At 44.7% G+C, this 21,569-nt stretch overlaps 1 protein-coding gene across 1 annotated transcript in view; it reads right to left on the bottom strand.

Annotated features, from left to right (window-relative positions):
* Window positions 1-397: 397 nt before the first annotated feature.
* The window catches only part of Creg2 (cellular repressor of E1A stimulated genes 2), a 34,999-nt gene continuing 13,827 nt past the window's right edge, over window positions 398-21,569 (bottom strand). Inside the window, exons 3-4 of the mRNA XM_075980357.1 lie at window positions 5,894-6,007; window positions 398-4,459 (exon numbers count right to left, since the gene is read on the bottom strand). Of these exons, the coding sequence (XP_075836472.1) occupies window positions 4,312-4,459; window positions 5,894-6,007 (262 nt within the window). The 3' untranslated portion in view covers window positions 398-4,311. The remainder of the gene's footprint in view (window positions 4,460-5,893; window positions 6,008-21,569) is intronic.

Here is a 21,569-nt window from a genome sequence, read left to right as displayed (position 1 = left end):
ATTAATAATTAGCTCCTTTATGTTACTGAGTAGTATTCTATGGTATAGATAATTTGCCATTTGTCTTACCAGCCACCAGATTAATGTACATCAAGTTGATTTGAGGAGAGAGAGAGAGAGAGAGAGAGAGAGAGAGAGAGAGAGAGAGAGAGAGAGAGAAAGAGAGAGGGAGAGAGAGAGAGAGAGAGAGAGAGGGAGAGAGAGAGAGAGAAAGATATTTGAGACAAGGTCTTTCTATGTAGCCCTGGCTGTCCTGAAACTTGCTATGTAGACCAAACTGGCCTTGATCTCATCAAGATCTGCCTGTCTCTACCTCCCGAGTGCTGGTATTAAAGATGTGTACCGCCATACCCAGCTGATTCCAGTTTTCTGATGTTGGATAATTCATGTGGAAGTGTTTTTCTTATTTTCTTGTGGGTATGTTTGTGTGTGTGTGTGTGTGTGTATTATGCAGCAGTGTGCATGAGGAGGTTAGAGGCCAACCTTGTGAAGCCAGTTCTCTCTTTTTACTGTTTTAGGTGGGTTTCAGGAATTGAATTCTGGTCAGCGGAGTTGCCTGGTAAGAGCCTTGCTGAACCATCCTCCTGGTCCGCTATTATGTAAGTCTTTGTGTGAACATACGTTTTCATGTCTGTGGAATCAATGTCCAGTTTCTGGTTGGTAGACAGTTGCAAATTTAGTGCTTTAGGAAACAGTCAAGTGGCTTTCCAGTCCCTGTTCTGTTTGATGTTCCCAGCACAGCATATATCACTCTCTGTCTCCTTCATACCCTTCTTGACATCTGTATGTATTCTCAATGCTGGCCCTTGGCGAGATGTGTAGTCTGCAGACATTAGCATATACTCTCAACACTAGGATTTTGCCAGATGTGTGGTCTGCAGACATTCTGTCACCATCATCTGTCTCTTCATCCTTTTAACAGAGTCCTTTGTATAACCAAACTTTTATACTTTAATAGGTCTAACTTATCAAAATTTCCAAACACTCAGCTGAGCCCTTGTTCCTGAAGTTTTCTAGTTCTTTCTATTGCATGGTAGTTTCACATTCATGTGCTTACACACATGAGCTCCGCTGACGTAGTTTGTATGTAAGGTCTGAGGTTAGCGTAGGGCTCACTATGGGTGTCCACATGCCCTATCACAATTGTTAAAGGCTGTCCTCGCATGTTAAACCTCTACCTTTGTAAAAAAAAAATAATAATTCGGCCAGACAGTCATGGAGCACGCCTTTAATCCCAGTACTCAGGAGGCAGAGGCAGGTGAATCTCTGTGAGTTCGAGTCCAGCCTGGTCTACAAGAGCTAGTTCCAAGACAGTCTCCAAAGCTACAGAGAAACCCTGTCTAGAAAAAACAAACAAACAAACAAATAAAAATTCAATGCACCACACTCGATCCATTTCTAGATTCTCTGTTCTGTCCCATGGGTCTATGCATCCATGATTCTATTAAAAACAAAGTGTCTTGAATAGTATTGATATACAATAGATCTTCCTCATTGGTTCAACGAATTTCTCCTACTTGTCCTCTTTTTAAAAGTATTTTAAAAACTATTTCAAAGACTACACGCCTTGGAATATGTAACTATCTGTGTGTGTGTGTGTGGTGCTTGGGGTTAAACAGGGCTTTGTGCATGCTAGGCAAATGCTATGCCACTGAGCTATACTCCTATTTTACAACACAACTTTTATAGTAAGCTTACATATGTTTACCAAAATTTTGCTGGGGGCTTTCATAGAAACGAATCCAACCCAGAGACCAGTTAAGAAGAATTGATCTCAACTCTGCTTTGTGTCTTCTAATCCATGAACATGGTACATCTTACTTGTTTAAGTCTTTGATTACTTTTGTTAGCACTAAAAATATTTTTTCATCATATAGATTCCACACATAATTTGTTAACTTTATACGCAAAATAATTTAATTTTTTTGGAGTGACTGTATACACTTTTAATTTTGTCTATTTCTTAATACATGGAAATTGGATTGAATTTTGTGTGCTGGTCTTGTATCCTAAGACCTTCCTGTGTCCTTTAGGCTTGTTGACTTTTTTTTCCAAAAATTTTACTTATTTATTCTGTATACAATGTTCTGCCTGCACACCGGAGGAGGACATCAGATTTCGTTATAGAAGGTTGTGAGCTACCATGTGGTCGCTGGGAATTGAACTCAGGACCTCTGAAAGAGCAGCCAGTGCTCTTAACCTCTGAGTCATCTTCCAACCCTGGCTTGTTGACTTTTTAAAAGTGGATTATTTGCAATTTTCTGTGTAGATAATTATGTCATTGAAAATAAGAATGTGGTTTTTTTTTCTTTCTTTCCACTTGGTATGCATTCAATTTTTCTTGCCTTATTGCTATTTCTAAAACTTCTAATTCAGTCCTACACATTTTAATTCAGTGTACATTCTGTTCCAAGCCCATGAGCTTTCAATATTGTTCTTGCTGTCTGGTCTTATTCAGATGTCATTTCTCGTAGTCTTGATTTATGGTGTTTCTAAGTGGAACCTGCTCTTCAAAGCTTTGAAGCACCATCCATAAAAGGAAGCTGATCGTACAGGCTAACAAGCGAATATCAGTAGTTCAGCCTGGGAAGCAGTGATACTTCAGGGATTGTAATTTGAGATTGATTTATGGAGTACCTTTAACACGTGCTTGCTCTTCCAGCACCCTTCCCCATCTTATTCTAAATTGGGAGTAGCAATAATTTTAAACTTGAAATAGAAAATATCTTTAGCAAAGCTACCCTATGACTACACATTAGAAATAATGATTGTTGGGAACTCTTATGAGCTGGATTGAGTCAAATAAAAAAAAAACTGTGCAGCTTACTAGGTTTCTAGTAAGGAGTACTTAAAAATATTTTGGCAACAGAAACTCTGCTCGTGTCTTATTTTGTTAAACAAAATTGCTTTGTTTTAATAATGTGTATACTTTCTACATTAGTGATGAAATTTTAAGTTATATAACATACCCGATCCACTAAAGAGAGTTTCTAGCCTTTATGGAAAGTAGGAAGCATGAATACTGTTAGATCCTTTCTGGCCTTGGTGGTGCATGCTTCGGTCCAATCAGGCCTCAGGTAAACACACAGTTTCAGTCTAGCGTCTTCTAAATGCCAGGAACTCTTGTAAATGATTTGTTGAAAAACTTCAAAGTGTGCTCCCTACCCCTGCACTCCCGACACCCCCAGCAGTGACAAGCGACCTCCAGGCAAGTTCGTCATTCTCCTTTATAATCACAATCCCAGCTGGATGACTACCTGTGTAGCTCCTCCATTTTAAAACTGGAAAATGTGGAGGTAGCACCCCATCCTTTATGTGCAGTGAATCCGGGAATCTGAGCTGGGGATACCCACTGGACCTCTCTGAGCCTCAGGCTCCCTGTCTGAAAGGAACACTAAGGACACACATCTTCCTGGGTGGCGCTTAAGTGAGGCGACTTCTGTTGAGGGTCTGGCCCAGGGTTGGGCAGTGAGTAGACCCTCAGGAGAGGTCCTTCTCTTGCACATGGCCTTAGCTTTCTCTATTGACTCTCTCCCCTGCCTTTACTATATCATGTGGAAGGAGGTGATTCTTATTTTGGATGTCACATCTCATGAATGGTAGAGGGGCACTTTCTACCAGAAATATTCACAGTGGGGACCTGGAAAGCACTATGCCAAGGTCACCCCATTCTCGCTAATGGTCTGCCCATCCAGAACAGGGTGTGTGCAAAGCTTCACCTTCTTCCTCCACCTACTATACTACAATGGGAGGAAAAGGCTCCCCAAGTGACCAATATGTTCTAGAAAATGCATCGGCAATTCCGTGACGTCTAGTGAGTAACCTTCAGACGGAAAACTTTCCACCTTGCCCTGAACCCACAGCAACTCAGTGTGGTGCACATTCAGCTCTTTGAATGCAATGAGCTTACATTCAAAGCATTGCTTTCGGATAGTAAGTAACACGATGTTCTCATGATACAAGGCAATAACGTGGTACATACGATCATTAATTTTTTTTTGAAAGAAAGGAACAGCAACTACCACTTCCCTTTTGACCACCATGATTTCCAAATGGGTGTGTCTGGATTGAGTACAGCAGAAACAAAATCTTTCTATGTGAAGTGCCCCTACGAACGGTGGATCCACAAAGGACCACTCCAGTGAATCTGAAGTCTAGCCCAAGGTTCCCTGTCCATCCTCCCTCATTCTGCTGCAGGATGACAGGGCGGCTAGGCACCCTTCAACAAAGGGACAGCAGTCGGTGACTGTCTGGCTTCTTCACTTCAAAGGTCTTCACTTTAATGCAAAGCCCAGGACTTTTGTGTTACCATCAGGCCTTTCTGGGAGCTGCTTTGAAGTACTCCTCCCTTGGGATGTCGGCTACACCCCCATACCACTTCTGAAGCCAGATGTCTTCTACCCACATCTTCATGAAGAACCATTCATACTGGCGGGGCCACTTTCTCATCCCTGGATGCCTGCAGAAGCAGAGGGAGAAGAACATAGTGAAACAGTGCATCTCAGCCAGTCCCAGGGATCTCCCAGCTCTAGGCCTGATTTGGGCTCAACACCCCCCAGAATGTAGACACTGATGGGTTGGGGAGCAGGGGCTGGGGGAGCCTTAGCAAGGCAGGAAATTATGGTCTCTGTACAGAGGAGCTAAGAGCTCTATTCTGGAGCCAGGCTCTGAGGTGTGAATCCCAGTTCCATAGCAGATGAGTTCAGATGCTGATGCTGCTTCTATGGCTGTCTCCTCACCTGTCGTGTGGGTGAAGGTGATGATGCTCATCACAGGGCTGTATGGGGAGTGAGAAGGAAGTGCACAGCTCTCTAGCCAGTGCTCAGTGATGGCTGATGATTGCCAGTGGGAAGTATCAAGAAAGACCCTGTGTGTTTCTGTATGAAAAGTAACAGAATGGCAAGCCTGTGAATGCATCTCCTCCTGGAGAGATTTCCAATTCTGCAGGAAGCTGAGAGCCAGGCAGCATGGACAGGGAGCTCCGTCTTCCCGTTGCTATACTGACACCTGCCTCCCAAATGCATGAGAATATCTTTGGAGGCAGGAGCTATAGTTGGTCTTATTTTTTTTCTTTGCAATTTTATAAAAATAAAAATTTTCTTCACATCTCAAGATGTTGTAAACATAAGTCAAGGACCAACAGCAAGCTAGAAGGACACTTGTAATAAAACGAACGCCACCATGGTCTTGATAGAGAGGTCCGAGCATGTCTGTGGCACTGGTGGGGCTAGGAAGGCTCAGTTGCTTTCATGGCAAGGCACACGTGGTGGCTGGTTTTATCGCCAGTTTGAAAAGAGCCAGGGCCATCTGGGAAGAGGAAACTTCCATGGAGAAAAATGCCTCCTTCAGATTGGCCTATGGGCAATTTCTTAATTAATGATTGATGCAGAAAGACCCAGCCCACCGTGGGTGGTGCCATCCCTATGCAGGTTGGTATTGGGGAGTATAAAAGCCAACGGAGCAAGCCAGGAGGAGCGGGCCAGTAACACCATTCCTTCACCATCTCTGACATCCACTTATTCTTGTCTATATTGGGACAAACAGGTTTTTTTTTCTGTATTTTTTTATGATAAAGTCTCACTATGTAGCTTAGGCTAGCCTTGGATTCACTCACTATGCAGTCCGGACTGGCTTAAAATTCTGAATCTTTCTGCCTTCCGGATGCCAGACATGTACCACCGTACTTGGCTTCAGGGAGACCAATTTTAAAGCACCTCCATAGCCGGGCGATGGTAGCGCACGCCTTTAATCCCAGCACTCGGGAGGCAGAGGCAGGTGGATCTCTGGGAGTTCGAGGCCAGCCTGGTCTACAAGAGCTAGTTCCGGGACAGGCACCAAAGCTACAGAGAAACCCTGTCTCGAAAAACCAAAATAAAATAAAGCACCTCCATACCTTGAAAACATGGCTTGCTTGGCAAACTCTAACTCTCCTGGCAGTACTGTGATCATCCGGCCAGTAAGTGTTAACCGGGCACATCGAGGGTCTTCTGGGTCGACGATGTTTTTTCTGCAGAGGAAGAACATTGTTCATATTTTCAGACAATGGTGACACCAGAGCCTTAAATACCAAGGATTTTTATCAAACATTTAAAATTGTCACATTGCTGATTGTACCACTGCAGATTTTTATATTGTCTGTAACCCCTGTAACATATTTTTTCATAGGCAAAGTGCACTTTGTGCATATGTTAGACGCAACCAGGGTTGTTGTAGACAGCTGAAGTACTCCAGTCTTGGGTCCACATACCATGGGAATGGCAGTTTGTCATTGTTACTGTGGTAGCTTGGTCTTTGTGCTAAGGACTTGGTTACCAGCTTTGCAATACTGAGAAAAGATGGTGACATTGAGATGGGGAGAGGAGGGTAGCTGACATTGTGTCGTGATGGTGATATTGAGATGGGGAGGGGAAGGGATCTGACGTTGCCTGGTGATGGTGACATCGAGATGGGGGGGGGGAATCTGACGTTGCCTGGCGATGGTGACATCAGGATGGGGAGGTGAGGGGATCTGACGTTGCCTGGTGATGGTGACATGGAAATGGGGGGGATCTGATGTTGCATGCTGATGTCCCCATTCACTTGTTATCCGACAGCTCAAAATGTGTCTCAGACAACCCACAATCAGAAATTTCCTGACTGTATCTGAGGCTGGGGCTCAGCTCCATCCTCACCGCTTGAGATAACCTACTTGAACTGCTGTCTGTCCATCTGCCCACCTATTCTGACCGTGTTTGGAGACTTTCCTCCATTTTTCTGTCTCTGCAGTTGACTCAATCAACATCATGTCCCCCTGGGCCAGCTCACCTGGGAGTCCTGCAGTTTTGTGTCTCCAGCAACACTTTGATGGGCGCCTTTTAAAAAAAAATATTAATTATGTATACAGTGCTCTCCCTGCATTTATCCCTGCAGGCCAGGAGATGGTGCCAGATCTTATTCCAGATGGTTAAGCCACCATGTGGTTGCTGGGAATTGAACTCAGAACCTCTGGAAGAACAATCAGTGCTTCTAACCTCTGAACCATCAGCCCCCTTGATGGCTGTCTTTTATACTTTTATTTATGTGTGCAAGTGTTTTGCCTGCATGATATCTATGCACCAGGTACATATCTGGTGCCCAAGGAAACCAGAGGAGGGCATTGGATCGCTTAGAACTGGAGCTACAGATGTTTACGAGCCACTGTGTGGGTGCTGGGAACCAAACCTGGGTCCCCCGGAGGAACAGTCAGTGCTCTTAACCGTTGAGCCATCTCTCTGGCTCTCTTTAACAGGTTTCTCAATATCTTACCGACTGACTGCAGTGATCCTCTATCTTCCTGGGAGGCTGCTTTAACCCACATATATTTCCTCATGCATATAGATAAATGTACTCATCGTTTGACATAGAAAACAGAACCTGAGGCTTTCTAAATGAGCCTGGAATAAATGAACCTGCGCTTGCCAATTGCCAGTTGTCAAGGGAAATTGGGATTGCATGGGAAATTGCAGTCCAGGAAGGGAAGGTAACTTGTTGTTTATTGTTATTGAATAACTTCTGACATTGTGAAAAGATGCAGGTATGTCCATCCATGTTCTGGTAGAGCATCTTCATAGCGCATTGTTCCCATCGTGACACCTTGTCTCCCGAATGAGCCATAAGACCCTAAGGTAGCATCTCAGCTTTCTATTGGTTGTCAGAGATGGCCATAAAGAAATTCTCAGCTTGTGGTAAAATATAAAATAGTAGAAATGGCTTAATTTAAGATGTAAGTGTTAGTTAATAAGAAGCTTGAGCTAATAGGCCAAAGAGTATATAATTAATCTTAAGCCTCAGAGTGGTTATATCATAAGTGGCTTTGGAAACAGGTAGGTAGAAAAGGAAACAGTCCAGGGGGACCAGCAGGACAGAGAATACTTCTAGGTACATCTATATGCTTCACCTTCTGGAGTTTTTATCAGGTACCAAAATTATGTTGTCAGCTGGGGACCGAGTTTTCAGACATGAGTCCATGGGGAGTATTTTATATCTAAACCATGCCTTCTGCCTGGGCCCCAAAGACTCACAGTCATATTCTGATAGCAATATACATTTAGTCCATCTCCAGGATTCCCCCAAGTCTGAACGGTTCTAGCAGGGCTTAAATGTTCAAACCCAAAGTTTCTTCTAAGACTCCAGACAAACAGAGCAACAAGCCTCTATACATTCAAATGGCCAGTTACATACTTACAACGCACAATGGCACAAAGTAAACATTCCTGCTTCAAACAGGAAGAGTCAGGGAACAGAAAGGACAGGGTGTAAGGAAGGCAAGACCAAAACCCAGCAAGGTAAACACTAAATCCTGCAGATCCACCTCCAGCTCCTGGGCGTGTGGTGGTGTGACTTCAGCTCCGCTCTCCTGGTTTACCCTTCTCAGCCCTCTAGGCTGCTCTCTTATGCTGGCTCCGTTTGCTGCCTGTCGTTTTCCACAACAGCTCTTTCACCCTCAGGGTTCCAACATCCACAGTGTCTATTGCACTTAGGGTCATCCTCAGGGCTTTATTCATGGGTCTTTCTGGGGTTGCCAGAAGAGATTCCAGCCCCACCGCATATTTTTTGGCCTTTTACGCTTTCCTTGGAAACCTGGGTGTAAGCTTCCATGACTCCATCATTTTTGCATTTTGCATGCATGAAAAAAATCAGGATGCCCGCAGACAATGCCAAGTTCTACTATTAGATTAGCAGTAGATAGTTCTTGAACCCCATCTTGGTGGTCTCTGAGTGCCTATGTAGCTGCAGAGCGAAAGGAATTCTGGGAAAACAGCTTCCTGTGAGTCCCTCCGTGAGCAGAAAGCCCCAGAGCCCTCTTCACCAAGCCAAGTCTTCTGAATAAGTTCATTCTTTCACATCTTTAGACCCAAAATGGGTGGAATTCGCCCAATTCTCCAGATGCCCTCAGAACATCTTTTGCTGTTGTTCTGATGTAGAGTAAGAAGTTTCTTTTTTTTTCTTGGCATTAATCTGTTTTGTAATGCTGCCTCCCTTACACCCAAACTTGGAAAACACTTGTTTGCTTGTCTAAACGGAAAAATTTTCAAATATTTCTGGTCTTTCTTTTTGCTCTCAAATCTCATTATAAATCATTATAAAAAAAATCCAGAGAAATCACTACACAGCCGAATGCTGAAAACCTCCCCCAAAGTGTCAGGGAATAGACACAATGGAGGCCAGAACTTTGTCACAAGGTAACACAGCCTCCAGTCAATTCTCAGTAGAGTACTTGCTCCTGCCTAAAGTCAAAAGTACACAGTTTTGCTGCTGCATCCTAGTCAGCCAGAATCACCCACTCGATTCTGCCCACGGTGTTCTCTGGCTTCTCTGTACCACGCTTCCAGACTTCTAGATTCATCTAGCAAACCAGCTCCAAGAGCTCCTAAACCACTGGTCAGGCGCTACCACAGGTTTTCACCAAGCAAAACCAATTTAAAGGAGGGTGGATTTGCTTTGTCTCCGGCTTCAGAGGTTATAACCCACTGTTCCTACTTCCATCGCTGTGGATCCAAGGGAAGCTGGAGATCATGGCAGGGAGCTTCTGATGGAGCAAGCAAGCTCACCATAAGACGGACAAGAGGCAGAGAGGCCAGGAGGAGAAGGCAGGGACAAGGTCCATCTTTCCAGGCCTTGACCCCAGTGACCAACTTGCTCCAGCCAGGCACACCTCCTGAACTTTCCATCTCATTCTGAAGCAGCGAAACTTTCTGGGGACCAGCCTTTAACCATGTGGAGGATACTTCCCACCCAGACTATAATATATATGCAAAGCATAGGCTTGCCCTTTAAACACAGGGAGTGCTGGAGATTGATGTATCCACAGACTTGTACCCCAGTCTAACTGTAAATCACGTATGTGTGATTTACATCATGTGTGAGTCAGACTGGGTGATGAATGTCAGCGTCGCATGGGATGGCAAAATTCCAACAGTTGGTATCATTATTAAAAAAAAGGCTAGCAAGGCTAGAGGCCTTTCTCTGCCAGATAGTGAGCTCTGCAGAAGTCATTTATTAAAGTAGCCCGTGGGCTTTGGTATGAGAACAAAGGATAGACAAGAAGGCCTAGAAACAGAGATTTTATTTAGAAAACCAGATATTTGACAAAGACTGAAACAGAAACTAGCAGGTAATGTTTTATTTTTTAATAATTAGTGCCAAAATGTTGGCTAGATAGAAAAACAAAAACCTTTAAAAATAGATCGTAATGAGACAGGCATAGTGGCCCATGCCTTTAATCCCAGCACTCAGGAGTCGGAGGCAGGTGGGACTCTGCGGGTTTTAGGTCAGTCTGGTCTACAGAGTGAGCTGAGCGCAGCTAGTGTTAAGTGGTGAGATCCTCCTCTCAGCAAATCCTCATGTCCCTCTGAACACAATTCAGTTCTAAACAGAATTGGGAAGCAGATCTTTACTGCATTTGAGATGAAATATGGGAACTATATTATGCTTGTAGCTTTAAATTGGAAAGGATTCCTTAAATAAGACAGGATGAATAGATCATATAGATTGAGTAGATTTCTTATAATATAAATTTTGGGTCTGAGGGAATGGCTGTGGGTAGCAGACTTTGTTGTGCAAGCGAGAGGACCTGAATTCAGATCCCAGCACCCATGTAAAAGCTGGGCATGGTCCTGCATGCCTGTAGGTCCAGCACTGGATGGCAGACACAGGTGCATCCGAGGAGATGCCTGACCAGTCAACCTAACTAAAACGGTGTGCTTCAGGGTCAGCAAGAGACCCTACCTCACAAGAGAAGGTGGAGAGCAACAGACTCTACTGAATAGAGGAAGACAATCCTTTTTCTTCTCGGGCCTCTGAATAAACATGCAAGACCTGTTCAAGGGTCAGACCTCCTGAAGATGAACCTTTCTCAGATTATGCAGGGTTTGAACAGCCCAAGCCAGCTAAATTACTCCTCTCCTGACAGCACTGTCGCTGTTCTTGGTGTATTTCTACATCAAATGGACATTGTGAGGATTAATGAACCTCTAATGTATAAAATATATCCATGATAAATAATTATACCTGACTTTAAAATTAAACAACGGACTAACTAGGTTTAAAATGGAGCTCAGATTTTGCTGTGGCATCGGCAGACTTCGGCATCTCTTCTGTCCTTCTCCTGATGATAAAACCCAGGACGCCATGTTTGCTCATATATTAAAGATAGTAAAGATATAAGGCATATTTTCCCATATGCTTCTGCATGACAACTTCTGAGTCCTTTGAGTGTTCTGACTGAGGACTTTGGCCACACACAACATTTAGTCTCTTGGGAAGTTGAAGTCTAAGGAGCTGAGATCAGACACAGCTACTATGGCATGCACAGGACCAGGTTATGCCCCAAACCCGGATTACCTGGGTCCAGAGGCTTAGCTGGCAACACTTTGCACACATTTCTATGCATCATTGCTTGGGAAATTGAATTTGCCCCATGCAAATGCCCCATGCTTGGCAGCTAGCTTATGTCTGATTTCTTGTGGCCTTCATGGCACACACCTTGTGCCTTTGCTTATCTCATCCTGTGTCTTTTCGGTGAAGTCACCCTTGAGCTTTTGAGTTCTGTGAGTCCTTGTAATAAGTCATTGAGTCTGGGGGAGCCTTGGGGATCCTGACACATCTGACCAAGCAGACAACTCATCGTAACACTGATGACAGATGTCATAAAGCAGCTGTCTGGAGGCATGACTCAGCACCACCACTTCCCGTTCATTAGGTTATGGGAAAGTCTTAAGAAAGATGCCTCTGCCAAGTCGTGTACATGTTTAGCATAGACTTAAGGAACTTGTCTTTACCTGCCTGGAAGCTTTTCTTTATCATACACCCTGCTGAGTCCTGACAAGAGAGGGTAATAGTTGGCCATGCCCATGTATTCAGACAAATTGCTGCACGGAAGAACACTGTGTTCTGTCCAAAATGGTCTGTGGTGTTTTCAACATTGCAAAAGTCTAGTTGCTGAGTCGTGGGTTTTTCTTGTGGGCTGAGACAAAGGAATCACTGAATGCAATCACAAGAAAAGTAGAATCTACTCGGCTCTAAAACAAACAAACCCTGAGTCATACAGGAGAAAATAAATACAATCAGCAAAGAAGTAACAATGTTGTATGCATTACAAAATACAAACAGGAAAGAAGAAACGACTTTTGGTGAGTTACACGTAATTAGAATTTGTCCCCGTGAGAATTGTCATCAGCTTTATTTGTTCACAATTAAAGCCAATTCCTTCAACAAAATCTCTCTTGGATGAAGCAATGGAATTAATAATAAATCATTGTATTTAAACGGGGAAACTTCTTTTCTTCTCTATTGGCGTTGGTTATACAGAGTAGAAAAGAAATTATGTATTTTATGTAAGTACAGAAATTTCCATTTATACAATAGGAAGTCCAGCTTATCTTGGTATCAATCCCCTCCCCCAAGATAGGCTGGCTAGTGAGCCCTCAGAGGAACTCACATTCTCGTGGTGAATATGATAAAAATACATTGTGGACATGCATACATGTAATACTAAAATCCATTCTCATGTATAATTAATATATTAATAAAAACTTCTTAAAATGAGATTTTTCTCTTTAAGAAGGTTGATTTACAAAATACTTGAGCTCCAGGAAGCTGACTAATGCCGCGCCCCCGTGTTTGCGCTCTGTGCGCTATTACCCAGTTACTGAGCTTCGGGCAAGGGGCTGGAGGTTAAAATACACAAACACACACAGACAGAGGAACAGCAACACGGGTCATTCTTGAATTCCCCAAGAATGCCCCTTTATTGTGTTCAGGGGCAGATTATATAGAGATAGCCACGCCCCAGCCAAACCCACCAGAAACCACTCTCCTGCCATCAGGAACTCCTGAAGGTCTTGTGCTCAGAGCAGCTGTAGGCACTCAGATCAGGGGATTACAAGAAATTTAGGATCTGGGGTCTCACTGCTCCCAACAGACTAACATGGAAGCCTATAAGAGTTCCCCTAATTGTCCTGGGCAACGGAATGGAAGGCTGGCTTTTTGAGATGGGTCCTTCCCTGTAAGTGGTCATCTCTCAACAACCTGAGAAGGAGTCACTCCTAAGTCACTTGTACAGCCCGCAGACCCCTCCCAGTCTCTGGCTTTTCCACCTCTGAACATTTGTCCATATCTTCAGGCTCTTGCTGTGCTTTCCAGAGCTCAGTTCGCAGTTCCTATCTGGAATTCCTTGTGTCTCTTAGAGAGAAATTGGAGTGGTTCGAAAACTTGGCACATGGAGTCAAAGGAAATGGTGCTTCCTTAGATTTCCTTATTTGTCTGGGACTAGAAACATCTCTCCTTCTCAGATCTTGAGATGCAATAGACACTGGTCAGCCACACACAACAGGGCCAGACAGGAAAACTTGGAAGGAGAGCCACTCCTGGGCAGAACGGTGCAACCATTCCATTGTGAGCGGCAAGTCACTATCTGAATGAAGGTCTCCATTCTCCATGCTTCCCTTCGCAAATGCTCTCATTCCAGTATGATGGGAATATGGCAAGATTTATCTTCACCAACTATATATTATATGTATTAGAACCATACATACATCAGCATACATACATATACACATATGTGTGCATGCACATATATTATGCATCTATATCTATGCCATGTGTGAAAGAAAATTTTCCCTAAAAACAGGGCCCGAAAGCAGGTGCATGGTTCTAGGAAGTCAGGCTCGTGGAATTCCCGATGAACAGCTAACCCCCACCACTTACCCAGAAGTCTAGAAGTTGCAAAAACCTCACAGCTTAATTTAGTGCCCACCCCACAGTTTTGAAGCCATGCCCTCCCCACTCTCTGCCCGCATTTACAAAAACTGCTCTCAGGCACTGGGCATCATGTTCCCCTGTGCCGGGGGCCCTTAGGCTCCTCTCTCAGACAGCAAGCGTCGGCCCTTGCCATTGGGGTCGACCTGAGTTTTTATTCTTTCATTTCCCTCTGCCAGTTTCTCTCTTACAACGTGTGTGGAAGAGATAAGTGTGCTTGTGTGTGCCTTTAGGCTTGTGCATGTCTGTGTACGTGTATGTGTATGTGGAGGCCCAGGGGTTGGTGTCAGCAGTCTCCTTGATCCATCTCCAATCAACCAAACTCAGAGCTCACTGATATGGCTAGTCTCACTAGCCAGCAGAGAGATTGCCTGTTTCTTCCTTCCGAAGCTGGAAATACAGGTAAGCTGCTATGACTACCGGCTATCAGTTCTGGGAATCCAATTTACTTGGCACGCACTCTCACGGCTGGGCCATTTCCTTAGTCCAATATTCCCACTCCTGTATTTTAAAACATCTAGACTATAAGTAAGCACAATCGTGACACCCCCAAAATACCAGCCGGAGGCACTGCATACATTAGCATGAATTATCACGTTTCTGTCCTCATTGGCGAGCACATTTAAGCTAGCACAGCCATCTTCCGTGGGTTCAATTAACAGCTTCTCCAGAGAGGTCCATATCCCAGCCCCCAGAATTGCATGCTGCGTCTGATTCCACAGATGTGAGTGGGTTCCACATCTGGAGAGGGAATGATGACCCTGTATGAGCCCACAGGTAAAGTGTAATCAGATGGATCTTTACAGCAGGGGTCAGAGTTTAAAGTGGGTAGGAGGATCAGGAACCACAGAAGCAAGGGCTGCAGTGGTGAAAGCATGGGGCTCTGAGCAGAGGACTGTGCGTGTTCTCTGCTCTGAGCAAAGCAGGGAAGTGAATTCTCCCTTGGAACCACCAGAGGGAATCCCAAGGCCTCCTTGGTTTTAGCCTTGTAAGACTCACTGTAGACTTGGGTGATCTCGAGTAGAACAGATCTGCTATTTAAAGCCCCAACCAAACTAACAACATTTAACTCACAACAGAAAATGAATCCACCATTCCTCGATGCCCATTCTTCCAAATCCCATACATTCAACCAAGAATCACCAGATCCCACTTTCTGCTAAAGGCTCTGAGTGAGTCGTGGTGACCCAAGAGAGAAGGAAGGACACAGCTCCAGAGGCAGGACACAGCCCCAGGCCTCCTGAAGCTAGCAGCCTAGCAGGAAAGTGTGGTGAGCTTGCTACACAATTAATGGTGGTTTACTTTCTATATCCTGCTTGTGTTCTGGGGGCCAAGGACAGTTGAATCCTGGGAAATTATTTCAAATTAGATGAGGTGGGGATAGGAAGGGCAGTAAAAAGGAAGTGTCCCCTGCAATGACAGAGACGGCCACCTGTTCTACCACCTGCGGACACCAAGAGAAGTTGCCATCTGTGAAGGAGGAAGTTACTGAATGTGCCTTGTCCTTGGGCTTCTTGACTCCAGAGCGGTGAGAAATAAATACCTGTTGTTTACAAACTAATTCAGTTCACGGTAAATGCCTGTTGTTTACAAACTAATTCAGTTCACGGTAAATGCCTGTTGTTTACAAACGAATTCAGTTCATAGTAAATGCCTGTTGTTTACAAACTAATTCAGTTCATGGTAAGTGCCTGTTGTTTACAAATGAATTCAGTTCACGGTAAATGCCTGTTGTTTACAAACTAATTCTGTTCACGGTAAATGCCTGTTGATGAACCACGGTCTATGGTGGATATCTGCTGTGTGGGGTAAGTTGCTCTGGGTCTAGTCCTGTTACAGCAACTGAAGGGGTCCCGTTGTCACTGAGACCAAGAAAAGGCAAAAGGGAGGGTGATGTTAGACTACACATGTGGACCGCCTAGGTCTTAAAGGGCATGGTAAAACAATTTATATTTGAGGCCAGCCTGGGCTCCAGGACAGGCTCCAAAGCAACACAGAGAAACCCTGTCTTGAAAAACCAAAAACAAAAACAAAAAACAAAAAAACAAAAAAAAGAGTTTCCTACTTTAAAAGGTTCATTTTTCTTATTTTAAATTATGTTTACATGTGTATTTTCATGTGTGGGTGTGTACACGCGAGGGCAGGTGGTCCTGGAGGCCAGAGGCATCTGATCCCTCAGGCGCCTGACGTGGGTGCTGGGAACTGAACTCAGGTCCTCTAGAAGAGCAATTTCAGTATGTACTCTTGACCGCTGAGTCATCTCTCCTGCCCAAGAGTTTTAACTTTTATCCTGAATGAGCGAGCAATGAGCATTCTTAAGCAGGCTGGGAGAATGATGAGACAGCCATTCTGAGCTGACCTCTGACTTCAGGATGGAGAAAGGGTTTAGAAAAGGGGTCAGTTTGGGATCCAGGGAGACCAGTCTGGACCGTGTGGAAGGACAAGAGTGACAATGGGGTCTTGGTGCAGAGAAACAGGGAGCAGTCTCAGGTGAGTGGGGCTATCCTGCTACAGCTATAAAAGGGAGAAGCAGCTAAGTGCATCATATGGGGGTCTTCTCAGAATACCGGAGAGGGTGGGGACCACAGCAGAAGAGCGCTCTGCGGATCTAAGAGGATTCTTGAAGTGTCCAGGAAGCAGATGGATTTGGGGTCTAGAGCTCAGATGAGAGGTATTGACAGAGAATAAAAATTTAGAAGTCACCGGCACAGGTGGAAAGTTGTTTGGGGTGGTAGGATAGAGAGAAGAGAGATGGAGGATGAGAGGGTACCAGCCATCTCCAGGCTGATGTTGGGAGAGTCTGTTGGCATGATCTCTGTGTGTGTGTTTACAACAAGCCTCGTGAATTACCTCGACTTCACTGTGAATCATGGGCTGGAGATAATATACAAACAGCATAAATCAGCCTACAAAACAGTGTAGCAACCAAGTCTGTTCTTTTTGAAACTCAGGTGGTCCCCTCCTGCTGTTTCAAGGATGCTGCTTAAGATTGTGAGTGTTAGCTGTTCCACTTGAGGAAATCTAGAACTCTCTGGAAGATGAGTGTGGCTGTGAGGGAATTTTTTTTTTTTTTGATTTTCGAGACTGGGTTTCTCTGTAGCTTTTTGGTTCCTGTCTTGGAACTAGCTCTTGCAGACCAGGCTGGCCTCGAACTTACAGAGATCCTCCTGCCTCTGCCTCCCGAGTGCTGGGATTAAAGGTGTGTGTCACTACTGCCCGGCGAGGGATTTTTTTTAATTATTTTTTTTAAATTTTATGTGCATTGGCGTTTTGCCTGTATGTATGTCTTTGTGAGGGTGTCAGATCTTGGAGTTACAGACAGATGTGCGCTGCCACGTGGGTGCTGGGAACTGAACCCAAGTCCTGGGGAAGAGCAGTCAGTACTCTCAACCTCTGAGCCATCTCTGCAGCCCTGTGAGGAATTCTCTTAATTGGGTTAACTGAGATGAGACTGCCTATCCTGCATGTGGATGGCACCACTCCAGGGGCCAGGCCCTGGAATGAGTGAAAAAGAAACTGATCACCGGCATGCACACTTGAATTCATTGTTCTCCACCCTTGAGTATAGATGCGATGTGAAAGCTTCAAGTTCCTGCTGCCTTGACCTCCCCACAATGACGGACAGAAAGCTGGAGTTGTGAGACCAGCAAACCCTTCCTCTCTCAAACTGTTTTTGTGAGGGCATTTTTATCCCAGCTGAAAAGGAAACCAAGATGAGCTAGGTGAAGAGGCGGCATGCAGGGGTGGCACATAGACAGGAGAGTCAGGTCATCTGGAATTGAACCCCGGCCCCATTAGAATCGGGGATGTGGATCCCTGTGCAAGCTCCTTGCACTTGTAATGCCTCAGTTTCCTCATTTGTTGAGACAAACCACAGCACCACTGTCATGAGCTTCCTGAACACTTCGTATATCATGTGTGTCAAGTGATCTTTAGAGTTACGCAGAGTAAACAGGGCTCCTCATTTCTCCTACTTCTGCGGTCCTCAGTCCTGGAGGGAGGCAACATCTGCCAGTGACAATCACTACCATTTGTTAGTGCTGAGCAAGGGGCCACACACTGAGACAGTTCATCCCCACAGCAGCCTGCCAGCCACTGTGACTCCTATTTTAGGGTACAGGAAATTGAGAAGCAGACATATTGAGGTACTTAAAGCAAGGCCGACATCAATTGGAAGACTTAACACACAAATCCATCATCTGCAAAGCAGAAGCTCTTTCATCTCCCACAGTCAATTCTCAAATATAAGGGTGCGTCATCAGGGGCTCCCTGGCTGCCCCCTGAAGACTCCTTCATCAGAGACTGTTGCAGTCAGTAATGGACATCCACGAGTGGTCAAAGTTACTGCTGGTCTCAGCTCAGTTTCTGCTGTGGTCCAGCAAGGTGGTCCCAGAAGCAACATTGATGGGGTCAGGACTGGTCTCGATCCTGTTCCTACAGCTAGTCTTAACTAGGCAGTTGGATCGAAACTGGGGAACTCCAAGCTCAGTTTTAGGGCCACGCTGATGCTTCACCCTCAAAACCACTGACCGGTGATTCCCTACCTGTCTGACTTCCTGGAGCCAGCGCAAACCTTGACTGGATACCATCGTGGCAGCACTCCTGAGACACCTTCTAGTGCTCACCCATTCTGCCAACACTGTCCTGGGCAGGGAAGGTCTGGCTGCTGAGTCCTGGCCACTTCCAATCACCTGTGGCTCCTAAGTCTCTCTTAGAATCAGAGCAGTACCCCAAGAAGGCACACTTAGACCCACAGAGCTTTTGGGGTGACTTTCCTCTTGACTTTATTCTGCATTGCAGTACACCAGGGTTGTTCCTGTTCTAACATGTTTGACATGGACATCTTCTAACGATGATCTGAATGGCTCACTAAGCTACAAATTCTACTGTCCACCGAGCAGCGCAGGCATGGAAAGGAAACTGCCTGCTATGTTAAAGGAACGAATGCAGTTTTAGTCTCTGTCTTAAACCAGTGAAGGTGCCTCTGTCTCCTGAGACTGCGAGGCCTTCGTGCATTCCAAGCAAGTGCTCTGCCACTGAGTGACACCTAGTCCTGAGTCTGTGGATCCGAGCCTGCTTATTTCAAAGCACTTGGCATTCCAAAGTCTTACGCGCGTTGGGGTATCGTGTCAGAGTTTTACCGCTGCTCATTCGCCCTGCTGCAGCTGCGGAGAAGCATGGGTTTAACTCCCAGGAGGCTCCTTACACTTGAGTGTGTGTCAGATCCTGCTACACTGAGTCAGCTCGTCGGCAACAAGCAGTCAGAGAGCAGTCAATCTCGTTAAATCCTATCCATGCCTGACAAGCATACAGTAAGCGCCCAATGACCATCATTTGAAGGAAAAAGACACTGTTTCAATCACAATATTTAATATGCTGCTTCATGCACAGTATACTAAATAGGCTTAATTGGATATATGATAAATCCAATTAAGGTTTAATTCACTTTTATTATCCCACTGTTTTTATATTATCGGAGTAAGAATTTTCCCTCACAAGATCTTTTTAATCTGATTAATCAAATCTGGTTTTTGTAGGGTGTATGTGCACTGGGGATTATGCCCAGGGCCCTGCACGTCAGCCGTCAAAGTCCGTTTTCCCACTCAGACATTTTATTACCAATTTCTACATCCTAGGTAATTTACTCTCCCATATTATCTTGGGAATATTAGTTTAGCTCTTTGCTATTTTGATGGGAAGGCCCCATCTATAGTAGCAAAAGGGAGCTGCTTGTGCAGTGATGTGTATCTGTAGGGTCAGTCGCTTAGAAGACTGATGTGGAGATAACTGAACTCCATTCCAGCAGGCCTCTGACCTAAACACACACACACACACACACGCACACACACACACGCACACACACACATACACACACACATACACACACACATACACACACACATACACACACATACACACACATACACACACATACACACACTACACACATACACACATACACACACATACATGCACATACGCACACACACACATACACACATACACACACATACACACATACATACACACACATACACACATACACACACATACACACACACATACACACACATACACACACACACGCACACACACATACACACATACACACACACACACACACACACACTAAAATGCTGGGGGATTGGCACGGTAGCAGAGCACTTAGAGTGTGCAAAGTTGTATTCAAACTTTAGCACCAAAGAAAGGACATCGACATTGACCAAGAATATATAGAATTAGTATGTTAATATTGAATATTTAGCCATTTTATGTTTCTCCCAATGACAGAAGAAAATTAAATGCAGAGGAGAAAAATATACTTGCAAATCATTTGTCTAGAATCATATCTAGACTCCATAAAGAAATCCTAGAATTCAATAATCAAATGATCAATACTCCAATTTTTTTAAATGAGTAAAGGATTTGAACGATGGTTCTCCCAAGAAGAGTACAAATGATTAGTCAACCCACAAAAGAATACTTAATACAACCAACCCTCAGGGAACTGCAAATTAACACCACTGTGTGATATCACTCCCATAACTGGACAAATTGAATAAAAATGTCAGACAATAACCAGTATGGTCAGGATATGGAGCAAACAAAGCCCTCAAATGTTGCTTGTGGGAATATAGAGTAGCATGGCCACTCAGGAAAAAAGCTTGGCAGGTCCTCAAAGAGTTAACCACAGAATTAGCATGTGATCTAGCAATCCTACTCATAGGTACCTACCAAAGTCTGCCCAGAAACTGGAGAAGGATGTGCACAGCAACATTCATTATTCACAATCCCTGCAGCATGGGGACCAAAGCCCATCAAAGCACCCAGAGATGGATAGAAACTGAGGAACATGATATAGTCAAACAATGGAACACTATTTGACCACTAAAAGGAACGAATTATTGATAAACGCTGTAAAACCATGGCCTTTGAAAACACAAAGGTAGATTTAAAAAAAAACAGTAACAAAATATCACATATTATGTACTTCCATTTATATGATATTCAGAATAAATAAATAAAACGTCCAGGACATCTAAGTCCATAGGGACAGTAATAGATGAACAATTGTGTGGGGTCTGGGGCCCTTTGAGAGCGTATTTTCAGCCACCTTCACAGCAACAGTGCTGAAGCCTTTTTGAAGAGTCTACATTTACGGGTGTTACCACCTTGTCTCATATTTGAGTCATTCTTGTTTAAGATGGAGACTCTTCCAACAACATTTGTGAACCAGATGGGGAGGAATTCTCAGAAGACAGAAAGAAAGGGCAGCGCCACGGCAGAGGAACTGGAACATTGGTGAGTTAACGACTAGCTGGGAACCCCAGGGACTGAACTTCATAGCGAGAGCCGAGAGATGCGCCCGCAGAAATGAGCAGAGACGGGAGAGGATCCTGGACTCCTGCTCCTCAGGCTTGCTCTTTGCGGAGCCCCCGCGTGCTCTTTTAAAAGCCACAGAGGTTGGTTTAGCTCCAGGAACACAGGAATGTTTAGGCAAAGGAGTGTAGTAATATGAGCGGCAGCGGGGCTGCGTCCCCAAATCCCCAGCCGCCTGGCTCGGCTAGCTTATGCCCCAAATAATTACACGGACACTGTATTCTTTTAAACACTGCTCTGGCCCATTTCTAATCATCTGTGTAGCGCCCCTAGGTGCGCTTACCGGGAAGATTCTAGCCTAAGTCCATCCTGGGTTGGAGCTTCATAGCGTGTGTCTTCCCTGGAGCAGGTAGCATGGCGTCTCTCTGAAGGCGTCTGCTCCGGAGAGGAGAGCTGTGGAGTCTGCCCTCACT

Source organism: Microtus pennsylvanicus, chromosome 7 (assembly GCF_037038515.1).
Source record: "Microtus pennsylvanicus isolate mMicPen1 chromosome 7, mMicPen1.hap1, whole genome shotgun sequence".
In the NCBI taxonomy this organism is placed as follows: domain Eukaryota; kingdom Metazoa; phylum Chordata; class Mammalia; order Rodentia; family Cricetidae; genus Microtus; species Microtus pennsylvanicus.
The sequence above is the reverse complement of the archived record's forward strand: the minus strand, read 5'-3'. Positions and strand labels throughout refer to the sequence as shown.